We start from the raw sequence: 12,453 nt of genomic DNA, 5'->3' as shown, positions 1-12,453 counted from the left end.
TTGGGACTCTGTGGGCCTGCATCTCCATTGCTTTGCTTACTGTGTTGTCATTTACAGCCTTGCATAGTGGACGTAAAATGCTATTGTTCATGTAAGTGTGTGGCAAATACAGATTTGACAGCATTTTATACCCACTGCACAGGTATAAAAGATAACACAAGGTGTAAGGCAAGGAACAGTGCAGTTTGAAATCTGTTACATTTTGGATGTGGCAGTTAGATTACATGTTCTCTGTACCTTTCTTTGTTGTTGATTATGCTGGCGGGGGGAACTAAGTGGGCTATTTGATCCCTGTATGCTCTCTTTACAGACGAGGACGATGCAAACAGGCTTGGCGAAAAGGTGATTCTCAGAGAGCAAGTGAAAGAGCTTTTCAATGAAAAATACGGTGAGTTGCCTCCTTGCAGTTTCTTACTGAGAGCAGCTCTGGTTAAAATTAATGAGGCTGAAGTGCTCTATTTATGGACCGAGCACATGGCAGCTTGCTGGGGCACAGGTTTCTTCTCACTGCTCCATGTTTCAGCTCCTCTCTAGAGACATTCCTCGTCTCACCAGTGACTGACAGCTGGGACTGTGACCTTCTTGTCTACATCTCCGTCTTTAAGGGGGGAGAGAAACTTCTCCGGGCCATAGAACTTCTTTAGTCTTACATCAGCCACTGATGCATTTTTAAGATGTGACAAGTTGGAATAAACAGTGGTGTGCTCAGCAAATGCACCTGCCTCCTAACTCCTAGGAGCGTGACATGGACCCCACCTTTGCCTGCTCTTTGCTGCACAGCAAGGCTCAATCACGATGTGTCCAAACTCCAGACACAAGGCACGTTTTGGGAAAACATGCTTGGAACAGTGGCAAAGAAGTAGGCCATGGAGCTGAAGGAAGGTGGTATTTGAAAATACGGTTTGCAGGCTGTCTGTGTGTCCCGTTATCCATGTACTTCCATCTCAATTCCTTGCAAATGTGCAGTAGGGAAAAAAAAAACCCCAAACCCTGCAGCTTCCCCTACAACATTCAGCAGTGTAATTGTCTCAGAGCAGGGATGTAATACAGTTACTGGTACATAGCTGTGAATAGTTGTTCCCCCATTGTGGTTCTGGATGTCTGATTTGCATAAACACTGTACAGTTATTTCTCAAACACCATGCAAGTCCCTGAACGCTGTATTGGGGGGGGGGGGGGTCAACTTTTTCGCCTATCAGAGTGCAGGGATTTACAGAATCGCACTATGGTGATTTCTCAACTACTGTGCTGTGATCAAGCAAATAGATCTTCTGTCTGTCTGCTCTGATAGCTTGAAAACTCTGTCCAGTAGCCTGTTTGCCAGCAACAAAAATGCTGTTTCCACTTTCTGCTCTGGAACAGACTATCCCTGCCTCCCTTCCACCCCCCTGAAAGAGAAACAAAAATAGCAGCAATGCCAAGAAAGTGCGAGTGCCAAGCAGCAGAAAGGGCAAGGGTTAATTGCCTGAAACACACTTCCCCCTTTTGGTGCTCTTCCTGCCCTACAGATCAGGAAAGCCAGAATTATCCAGTGTTTTGGGTTTACATTGGGAATACCTTGGCTCTTCCCTTCCAATTTGGTTTTGAAGTTCAATGTAAACAAAAATTCAATCCGTCTGTTCAGAGAAGAAATCTTCAGATCCATACGAGGGGGCCAAAAGGGCCTTCAAGTTTGATAGAGCAATGTGTCTCGCAGCAGTCAAACAGCCCATGTAGTTGGAGTGTTTAATTTAAAATGTCAGGAGGACGCGTGTCACAGCCCTGATCATGCTCCCCCTGGTGGGCACTTACCAAGCTGCTGTGTTTGGGCCCATGTGTTTTTGAGCAGCCCTTGGTCACTGGATAAGCTTCAGACACAAACTCTGGTTCCTACCTCTCTGGCATGCTCCTTAGGGACAGACTCTGTCTGATATCCCTCCTGGATGAGGGACCCTGTGACCTAGCTGTGACCCCCAGGACAAGTGCTGACCCCCCCACCTCTGTGAGCCTCCTGTAGCTTAGGCATACCCTTTCTTAGATCTCCACTCTTGTGAGCATTCTGGTTGATTGTTTACCCCTCCAGGGACACACAATAGTTGAAGCAAACAGGCACGGGCTTGGCAAAGGGCTTACTGAAAAAACAATCACTGTGACAAGAGGTATACAGATCTAAGATATACAGATCTGAAATTCCATGCCTGAGTTTCCTCACCACTCTTCAGTGTTCTTTGGGATTTGGTCAGTCCCCTCTCCTGGACTAGTTTCAGAGTAGCAGCCGTGTTAGTCTGTATCCACAAAAAGAAAAGGAGGACTTGTGGCACCTTAGAGACTAACAAATGTATTTGAACATAAGCTTTCGTGAGCTACAGCTCACTTCATCGGATGCATGCAGTGGAAAATACAGGGGGGAGATTTTATATACACAGAGAACATGAAACAATGGGTGTTACCATACACACTGTAACCAGAGTGATCAGGTAAGGTGAGATAGTACCAGCAGGAGAGAAAAAACAACAACCTTTTGTAGTGATAATCAAGGTGGGCCATTTCCAGCAGTTGACAAGAACATGTGAGGAACAGTGCGAGGGTGGGGGGGGATAAACATGGGGAAATAGTTTTACTTTGTGTAATGACACCTCCACTCCCAGTCTTTATTCAAGCCTAATGTAGTGGTGTCCAGTTTGCAAATTAATTCCAATTCAGCAAATCCTGGACTACGCTCCTCTACCCCATGCTTCTTTTCCTATTCCGGTCCGTGAGAGAAAGTTGCTGCCTTTGACTTAGCAGACCTGCTCCTTTTATAACTTCCTGTCTCCTTTCCCATGTGACTCTCTTGTCACCTGCCGCCCCTCATGCCCCTCTCAGGGGATCCCTTGCTTGATCACCACCCCTCTGGTGCCAAGACTTGAAAAACTGGTTTGCCCTGGGTGGTAGTCAGCTCTTTGTCCAAGAGTGCTTCCATTTGAATAGGACATCATCAAGGTTTAACGACCCTCCATTGTTAGCCCCATCACCACCCCTTGAAGTTAGAGAAGGCACAGGGCAGCCTTATAGTCCAAATGGAGTTTGTAGTTTGACACCCCTTATCCCCTTTTGTATCCTAGTTGATGCTGATTGGATACACCTGTGTGCATGACTCAGCTGTAATTACCCTGACTATGAAGGCAGGATGTTAACACTTGTGTGTAGGGCAGAAGAAGAGCCCTGTATTTCCATACAGAGCCTTAGAGTTATACTTGGAAATAACCATGGCCTGGGTTAACACGTTCCCTGGCTTTCAGACTGTTTATCTTCTGTAAATATGTAGAAGTGACTTGACTTTCAGTGGGGCTTGTGATCCTAAACCTCTTAGACACTTCTGATAATTGCTTCCCCTCTGTCTGTTAACCACATCCTGGACTGAATACATGTTGAGGCTATTAGGAGTAATTATAATACTTTCATCGCATTCTATTTATTCCTTATGCATGAAACAACAAGTATTGCTGTAACTGATGCGGGCATAAAGCAGCTTGGAAAAGCCACGTTGCAATGGGCCGTGCTCCGGGGTAGCTATCAATCTGCAGGAGCCACAGATAGTCTCAGCCAGCAGAGCTAATGACCGCGTCTGCTTTAGGTGTCGAGTTCCTGACTGGAACGGTTACGCACCCAAGTGACCAAGCTGTACAGGTCGTTGGCCGGATGGGGAACTGTAGCTTGGCCAATGGTATGAAGGCAGAGTGCTTCATCTGCCACTCTGCAAACTGCTCAACATCAAGCTCAGAAGCTGTTCTAATCCAGGCAAGGAATAAAGAACCTGTGGCAGATGTTCCCTGCAGAGGAAAATATTATGTTACTGAGTCAGTCTGTTGGTTTCCAGCAGGAAGAGCCAGCTATTGAACAACAGCTGCACAGAAGGGTTGGGAAAAAAATGTGATCCTTACTGAGTCATGGGAGGGAGAGGGAGCATAGAGGTTCCTATTACAAATGCTCCAGCCTCTTGTGAAAAAGAGAATGCAAGGGGGACTCTTCTCTCTTTGCAATAGCTGTGGGTGATCCCCCATTCTGCTCCCTCCCCCCCTCCCTCTCTCTCTCTCATGCACACAGTCTGGCTGTTGCTGGATAAGTTCCAGACGTAAAACCAACACTTGTTTGCTAAAGAAGTACTGTTCCACTGTATAGCAGGGGTGCTGGAACTATTTTGATTGTCGGGGTGCTAGGAGCCACTGAACCAAACAATAAACCCCGTATATAATGGAAGCTGCTTCAAGCCAGAGGGTGCGGTAACATCCCAATTTCCAGGACCTGTGCTGTATAGTTGTTGCTCCTCGTCCATTTGTGTAGTATGCTTATTGGATGAATTAGACCAAGAGACCGAGGGCTTGACTCTCCTCTCAGCTGCATAAAGTGTCAATCCAGGAGTAACTCCACAAGAGGCGGTGGGAATATGCTGGTGTACCACTGTTGTATGTGGGATCAGAATCAGGGCCAGAGTGTCCAAAGTCCGGTTTTGGTTTGTATTACCCAGTTCCAGCCACAAAATGGTGCGTAGCCCCAGATTACCAGGTTATTCCATAGCTGTCCACTCTGGTGTGTTACACCTTCCTCTGACGCATCCAGGACAAAACACGGTACTGGATGGATCTTGGGTCTAAGCCGGTGTAACTGAGTCCCTTCAATACAGGAGCTAGAAAATGAGCAGTGCATTCCCTGAACAGGCCTTACCCAACAGCGAACGTCAGGTGGGACTTGGAACGGTTGGTAAAGATGATCTCCATGAAAAGAAAAGAAAACTTCAACCTGCAGCGCTTGCATCGTCAAAGCATAGCCAGCGCTCCTCTCTGACCACTTCGTATCTCTGGAGATGGAGGAGATATCAGAGGGATCATCGGTAAATGCTGATGAGGTGGCATATATTGCAACCGTGGGCTGTCACTTTTCACATAACTTGATCAGGAGCAGAACACCTTACCCACACTCTTTGAGGGTGTGGGCTTCCCTGGTGCATCAGGTTATGTTATGACCGTGAGTATTTAGGTGATACCTACAGATACAGATATGGGATGTGTATGTGAATGCTCGATTACATGTATTGCATAATAGCCCCCAACTATGCCTTATAGCAAGATTGCTTAACAGGGACCACGGAAACTGACAATAAACAGGACAGACAGACATGAAGCAATTTCATCATCTCGTAAGGAATTAGTATCCCTTACTAGGGCTGGGCTAGTGAAAAGAAAAGGGGGTTTCACAAAAAGAAAAGGAGGACTTGTGACACCTTAGAGACTAATCAATTTATTTGAGCATAAGCTTTCGTGAGCTACAGCTCACTTCATTGGATGCATCAAAGCTTATCCTCAAATAAATGTGTTAGTCTCTAAGGTTCCACTAGTACTCCTTTTCTTTTTGCGAATACAGCTAACACGGCTGCTACTCTAAAAGGGAGTTTGTAACTTAATCTGACAGAGCCGAGAAATGTTTTTTCTCTCCTTGCAAGAAGTTTGAGTGCAGATATTCAGAAGTATGACTTATCCAAGAGCTCATTTAAAGCAATATCCTAGTAATGTTGAAATCCCATAGTGAAGCCAATCTTCTTGACTTCCAAAACTCTAGGCACTACCATTGTAATGTGCCTCTGACTCTTGAACCAGCAACTGATTGGCTTGGACAATGAGCCCTGAAAAAGGCCCTGGGGTGTATTTTCCTTGTGTGAATTCCTGACTTCTAGGGAAAGAGCTGAGCCATCGCTATGCTTGCAAAGATTTGATTTTTATCAATAAACATTGATTTCATCACACACACAAGAAAAAATATTTCCATCAATAGTAATCAAAATGTACAGATAGGCAAAGTAAGAAAAAGGCTGCTTGATAACTTATTCAGGTTTGATTGAAGGATCTTTATTTTGTATATTTTGACATGTAATATTGATAATTTGTGTTTTAATGGTTATAAAGCTTTAACCTTTTGAATCTCAGTATTTACTGTCATTAAAGAATTGTTGTCTGATACCCACCATAATTTCAAAGTGAGCATGTAAATCAATACAAATCTTAAAATGCTTAAAAACAAACATTTTTATTATGCATCAAATTATAAAAAATAAAAATTGAATTCTGCCAATACTAGACATTGGAAAGCTTTTAAAATTCAACTAGGGGATCTTTTCCTTCCTTGAATAGCAAATCCATTCTCTTCAGTAAGTGGTTTGGTACTTACACTTTGAAAACAGTTTATTAAGCAAAATATGAAATGTCTAGGAAAATTGCATTGAGTACAGTGAAAATGTATAATTTTGGTGTTGAAATACTACCTCAGGGTTCAAAGGCCTCCACTTAATGTTCACTTGTCACATTGGCCTCTATTGTGCTGTTGCAGGAGAGGCTTTGGGATTGAACCGGCCAGTCTTGGTGCCATACAAATTGATCAGGGATAGTCCTGATGCTGTTGAAGTTACTGGTCTGCCAGATGATATCCCTTTTAGAAATCCCAACACCTATGACATCCACCGGCTGGAGAAGATCCTGAAAGCACGAGAGCACATTCGGATAGTGATTATAAACCAACTCCAGTAAGTCTCAATAGCTTCTCTACTTCCGGGGTCTTTTCTAAACATGTACGGCCAGAATCCCCATCTGGTGTAAATTGGCATAGTTCCATGGGTTGCAGTGGAGCTGCACCAGTTTACACTGGCTGAGGATCTGGTCCATAGTATCTTCTGGTTTACATTTGTAAGAATTCTCAGGGCCGGGGAGGGGGGTGTCTTTCAGCTATGTGAGGAATCCTGTCAGGCTAGGAAAGGTTGGGATCCAATTCATATTCTTAGGAAACAAGATAAGGCAGCGTGTCCTTCTCTCTAGCAAACAACTGGCTAAATGTCAGGGGAGCGATGCCAATTAACACGAACTGATGATCTGGCCCAATGAATGTACTGCTGCTGATTTCATTAGGCAGTTGATCACCTTGCTAAGGAACTTTCAACTGAAAAGTAACCTGGGGTTGCTGCCCCTGAGCAATGAGACTATTGTAATGTATAAAGAACACTTTGTTAACGAAAAGCTTTGTTACGGTGATATGGCCTCTCTGCACTGAGCTAGAAGGATGCTTCCGAGGGGTATTCAGGGTTGTGAGGCCTCTCACCACCACCTGCCCCTAGTGTGAGGAAGTGTTGTCTGTGCCTGCCTGGGATCAGCTCCCTGAAACCACCAGCTTCTGGCAACACAGGCCTCGCCCTCTCTGTACAGGTTAGCAATAGGCACACGCCAACCGCTGAGTCCTCTGAGCATCCCTCTGGAGTGTTCAGCCCCGTTCCTCTAAACTCTCACAGAACTCTGATTCGCCACTCCCAAAGGAAGAGCACACACCAGCTTGTAAGAGTCAGCGCAGGATCACCCTCTACTTAACACACTGTGCTTAGTTCTACAGAAAGTGAAAACCAGAATAAGTTGATGATTAAAGAACAGAGATTCAAATGATAGAGAGTGAGACTACGGGAGATGTGGTTATGTATAAAACAAAATTATAACCTGCTTTCTAGAGCCTTGGCTTACCTATCAAGGTATTCCACTATCTTTTAGAAGACAACTTGCCTCAAGTCTTTTTCCCAGTGTTTTCAACCAGTCTGGCTGAGATCCCATCTCGGAAGACCAAGCACGCTGGTGGGTTATCCAGACAGACTGAAGGAATTTCTGGGGTTCAGCTGCACCCCAGATAGAGTTTCAAAAGTTCATTGTCGTACTCCAGAACAGGATAACTCCTGTTGGTTTTGTTTTTGCCTCCAGTCTCCTCTACCTATTGATTAGCATTTTGCCCAGGTAGTAAATGGGCATCCATTGTGAACCATACAATACTCAATTTGCATATGACCAGCCAGAGTGAGATACACGTCTCTTTTCCCCCCCTGCTTGCCTGGAGTATGTGGACCACCCTTTGGTGACCTACCTTAACTCACAAACCTAGACAAACTAATTTTTAGTATATACTGTATATAACTCCTTACATATTTCCCATACATACATCTCTCAATGATTATGATGACCAATGTAACCCAGGATTTCATTAGAGATGTTATATGTCCCCTTTGGGTGAACATAGGGGATCCCTGTGCCCCTGCCAGTTGGCATCAAGAAGTCTTGGGTCACAGCAAGAAGATGAGGGTTATATTTTGTTCATGTTCTCGTAGCTAAAGATTGTCTGAGGCACTGAAAATGCTTTGGGCTGGTCCATTTAGAATCAGCTGATATTGTCTCAGATTTGCAGCCCTACCATATATCTAAAACTCAAAAGAACTCAGTATGCCAATGTTGCAATTTTACTCAGAGTCGTTAGAGTGGATTCTCATTCTGATCAACCATTTGATGTACAATCTGTGCTAAACGTACCATAGGTTGAGCACCACTGGTCTACATGAAATATGTATCCTGGAGGAATTTTGGAGCCTGTTTCTAATATGTGTCTATATTCTTACCTGCTAATTTCTTTTCTTGAACCCTTCAAACCCAACATTCTTGCAGTGAACTTTGCTTTGTCTCTGTGGTGCTTGGGAGGCATGCCACACCTTGGACTCTGAGACCTCAGACTTTTCTGACTGTCTCTGGTTCTGGAGTGGTTTCAAGTTGGATGTGTAGAGTACTAAGCTCTTTCTTTTCCTAAGGCTAATAACACTCCATGCAGAGGACTCGGTCTGCTGTGTGCTCTGCCCTAGATGGGCAGGCTGCCAGAGGAGACCGTCCCATGCTCTAGTACAATCTCAAAGGTCTGCTCTGCCTCCAAACACACACAAGACAGAGGAAACCCCACTAGGAGATGGTTAGATATGCAAGGGATAAAGAACATCTGTGCCCTAACCGTTCACAATTGCTAATCTCCACCTTGTTTCTCACACAGACCGTTTGCTGAAATATGCACTGAGGCCAAACAAACAGGTAAGCTCTGTGCTAAACCTCTCCTTCCAGTGGAGCAAACTACAAAGCAAAACGTACAGATTGCTGCACAAAATACACAGGAGGCCAGACTCCGGGGCTCAAAAGAAAATAGAGCAGGCTAGTTAGGTTGATGTTTGTCATCTTAATCCTCTCCATCTCGTCATCCAGCTGGGGTCTGAGACAAAGTCTGGGATCTATCCAGGAAGGAAATCTCGCAGGGTTGGCTTCGCTTCTGCAGTTTTCCTGAGGCTGTGTGTGAAAGGGAAACAGAGGCTGTAGTTTTAGACTAAGATTTTCAGTGGCCTAGGGGATTTGAATGCCCTTCCCATTAATTTTAATGGCTGTTGCTGAATAAATCCCTCAAGATGGCTTTGAAAATCTGAGCCCTAGTACTGTTTTTTACTCTGCAAAGATGAAATCATGTACTGTGCTTGAGAGGAGTCTGTGCTCGCAATCCAAGTCCTACTGGATGCGGCTCCATTTCACTTAAGTCACCAACGCGACCGGCACTCGTTAGCTGCCAGGTTGGCAATCTCTCAGCAGGAAGGCAATGGATCAGAGGGGCACAGTGACCTAAATGACTTCTCTATTCACAGGATACTTCTTAGGGCATTAGAACTCAAGTCTGACCATGACAAGGTGAGGCAGCAGCCTGGAAAAGGTTACAGGTCTCTGCCTATCACAGGGCTGAGCAGGATATATAAGAAAGAGGAAGCTAGGCCCAGCGGGCAGAGGGAAAGGGTGTGTTCTCTTTCCCTGGCTGGTGGAAGCAAGGGAAAAGCCTCTGGAGAGACTTTTATTTTGCGTTATGACTTTTGTGTGAAACCAGTATGCCCTACGCCCAGGGCCTTGAAAGGGACTGGGTGTGGTGTTTGCTTCCATTCCTAAGCTGGAGAATCAGCCGTTCAGATAACCCATTTCATTCCCATCCTCCCCTTCAGAAAAAGACAACAGTGTTCCCAAACGAAAGCGGAAGAGGATCTCTGAAGGGAACTTGATATCCTCCTCATCGTCGTCTTCCTCTTCCTCCTCTTCCAATATGGAGTCCACATCTTCAACAAATCAGATCTCACTTGTGGTAAAGACTTCTAAACGTCAACCAACTTACTGCATCTCTGTCTAGCTCAGGGTTCTTCCCCTACCACTCTTCATCTCTTTCCTTCACTGGCCCTAGAAATGCTATAAACCCCTAACTTAGATGGCGACACCAGGTCTGGTAAAGAAGGGGAACGCTCGCTTTTGAGCCTCTGTCCCTCTGTTGCCACTGGGAAGAGCTGCCTTATCAGCAGAGAGGCCACTCGGCATCTCCCCTGCACCAGTCCAGCATGCTCTGCAGGGCTGCCATGGGCTGGCCTCTGCCAGTGTCCATCAGTGAAGCCTCCTCTGTGATACACTAATGCTGCTGAGGGGAAGGTAGTGGTGGCCAGGGCAGGAATGACTTAGTGTCCTGCCCTGAGTGGGGAACACGCCACAGAGAGCAGCCATTCCAAGGCCTGACCCTCCTTGCAACCGCCTAGAGCTCTCTGTTGGCATTGTCACATTGGTGACTCAATCCTGTAAGGTGCAGAGCACCCTCAGCCCTTTCGGCTGCAATAGACTTGATGCACTTTCCAGGATCTGCCTCTGGGAGAGTCAAGTTATTATGTAGTCACCTTTCTCCCTTGCACGTGCCCCACACCCTTCTACTCCCGTCAGCACTACGCAAGGAGCACTGTGTGGCAAGGTTATGTCACGGAGTGCAGGATTCTCAGCCTGTGAAGATACTTCACAGGTTTCAGACACAAATCTGAAGGATCTAAAGTCCCCAACGCATAACCAGCTGCATTATTTCATAAACCAGCCTGTCAAACTCAGGGAAGCGCTATTAACATGCTCCAGCTTTCCATGTGCTTTGGCCATTGTTGTATGATGGTTCTTGGTTTTGTTTTTTATATGTATGAAAAGGTGAATGTTTTGGGAGTGGGGTGAAGCTAAAATGTCCTTGAAGTAGAAAATCAAAGATGTAAAAATAAGAACCGACATCAAGGGAGATTCATGGATCTATTCTAGCTAAGGAACTGGCCTTAGTTATTTATTAGCAATTATTATTTCAAGCAAAATTTTTTTTAAAAAAGCAAAAATATTAATACATTTAGAAGTTATTTGGGGTAGGTTTTCTGGTGTTTTATTTTCTTATTTAAAAAGAAAATCTGACTTGGAAAATGGAAGACTTGCCCTGTGTGGGAGCGTGACAGAAACTTGATGAATGCACGTTTTTGTAGAGTATTTTGTCTTAACAGCATTTTTCCTTCTCTCTCTCTCTCTTTCAGCAATGGCCCATGTACATGTTAGACTACGGTGGTCTAAATGTCCAGATTCCAGGACCTATTAACTATTAGACCTCAGTACTGAATCAGAACCTCAACAGACAGAATAAATAAATAAATGTAATTTATGTAAAAAGTGTATATTCTAATATGTATCGATGCCTTTTAGTTTTTCCAATGATTTTTACACTATATTCCTGCCATCAAGGCCTTTTTAAATAAAAATAAAAAGTGTTGCCTTGCTCTTAACATTTATTTATTTTATTTTTTGTATTATTGATGAAATCCATGATAGGTAAAAATCAATACAGAGGAGCACCTTCTGATGTACATCAGCATACCTCATCATGCCTTACTTCCAAAATAAAATGGGTAAGGTCTAGAGTTTGAACCCCAGATTTTTGACACATGGTTGTCATGCTTCATTTGCCATTGGGGTCTTCAGACGTCAGTCAACAGTTTAAAAAAAATCTTTTCTTGATATTGAAACATCAGCACAAAGTTACAACGTGAAGTATGGATGAATAAACACTTGACAGAAACAAAGGACGGGGCCTAGATTCCAATTTATGCTCAGGCCCATTTACACCACTCTAGCAGCATACAGGGGCTTTCAGGTGCATAGAAGATTACATGTAAGCCCACTTTAAGGATTCTTTAGCCCACCAGAGCAGGTTAAAGGGGTCTTATTTTGTATGAACATCGGTCCCTGGATTACTACCTCGACAACATTTCCTCAGCTGTCTCACGTGCTTGTCATTTGCACTTGTCTGTTGTCTCTTAAATCGGAGAGAAATTCTTCTCAGAGTTCATGGAATTCCTCAATTTAATCATCCTGGATGAATTGCATCTCTGGGCAGAAAGCCTGTCTATGGCCCTGGCTTAAGCCAAATTTTGGGATTTGAGAGGTGCATAGGATTGGTGCTGGCCTTCTGCAACAAGAGTGAATTCCACCCTCAGCTCACAAATAAGATGAAGCCATTTCTGCTGTATAAATTTACCAATCTTTTAAAACCATAAAAGCTTATTCATAAGGATCAATTTCTCAATAAAGGCGATTGTAATCCATTTTTTAAAAGCTTTGGAGTCTCATGGATTGAAGAAAACTCAGGTAGGTAGGTATAGTTTTGCTGCATCTAGTGACACATGATTCTAGACTATTTGTATAACCTTTGAATAAAAAGTTCTTCTATGAGGACACTTAGTTGGGGATTGGTCCTGCTTTGAGCAGGAGGTTGGACTAGATGACCTCCTGAGGTCCC

General features: G+C 44.3%; 1 protein-coding gene across 9 annotated transcripts in view; it reads left to right on the top strand.

The window, feature by feature from the left end:
* The window catches only part of GTF2IRD1 (GTF2I repeat domain containing 1), a 174,354-nt gene extending 162,914 nt beyond the window's left edge, over positions 1 to 11,440 (top strand). For 7 of the 9 annotated variants that reach the window (XM_075120865.1, XM_075120866.1, XM_075120867.1 and 4 more), the window contains 5 exons: positions 311 to 388; positions 6,340 to 6,532; positions 8,848 to 8,885; positions 9,827 to 9,963; positions 11,195 to 11,440. In XM_075120865.1, coding sequence (XP_074976966.1) covers positions 311 to 388; positions 6,340 to 6,532; positions 8,848 to 8,885; positions 9,827 to 9,963; positions 11,195 to 11,263 — 515 coding nt within the window. In that variant the 3' untranslated portion in view covers positions 11,264 to 11,440. Of the gene's footprint in view, positions 1 to 310; positions 389 to 4,676; positions 5,811 to 6,339; positions 6,533 to 8,847; positions 8,886 to 9,826; positions 9,964 to 11,194 lie in introns of those variants that run through there. The other 2 variants (XM_075120868.1, XM_048824068.2) reach the window with 2 other exon arrangements.
* Positions 11,441 to 12,453: the final 1,013 nt, after the last annotated feature.

The sequence above is a fragment of the Caretta caretta genome, chromosome 17, assembly GCF_965140235.1.
Source record: "Caretta caretta isolate rCarCar2 chromosome 17, rCarCar1.hap1, whole genome shotgun sequence".
In the NCBI taxonomy this organism is placed as follows: domain Eukaryota; kingdom Metazoa; phylum Chordata; order Testudines; family Cheloniidae; genus Caretta; species Caretta caretta.
This window is presented reverse-complemented; position numbering and strand designations above follow the sequence as displayed.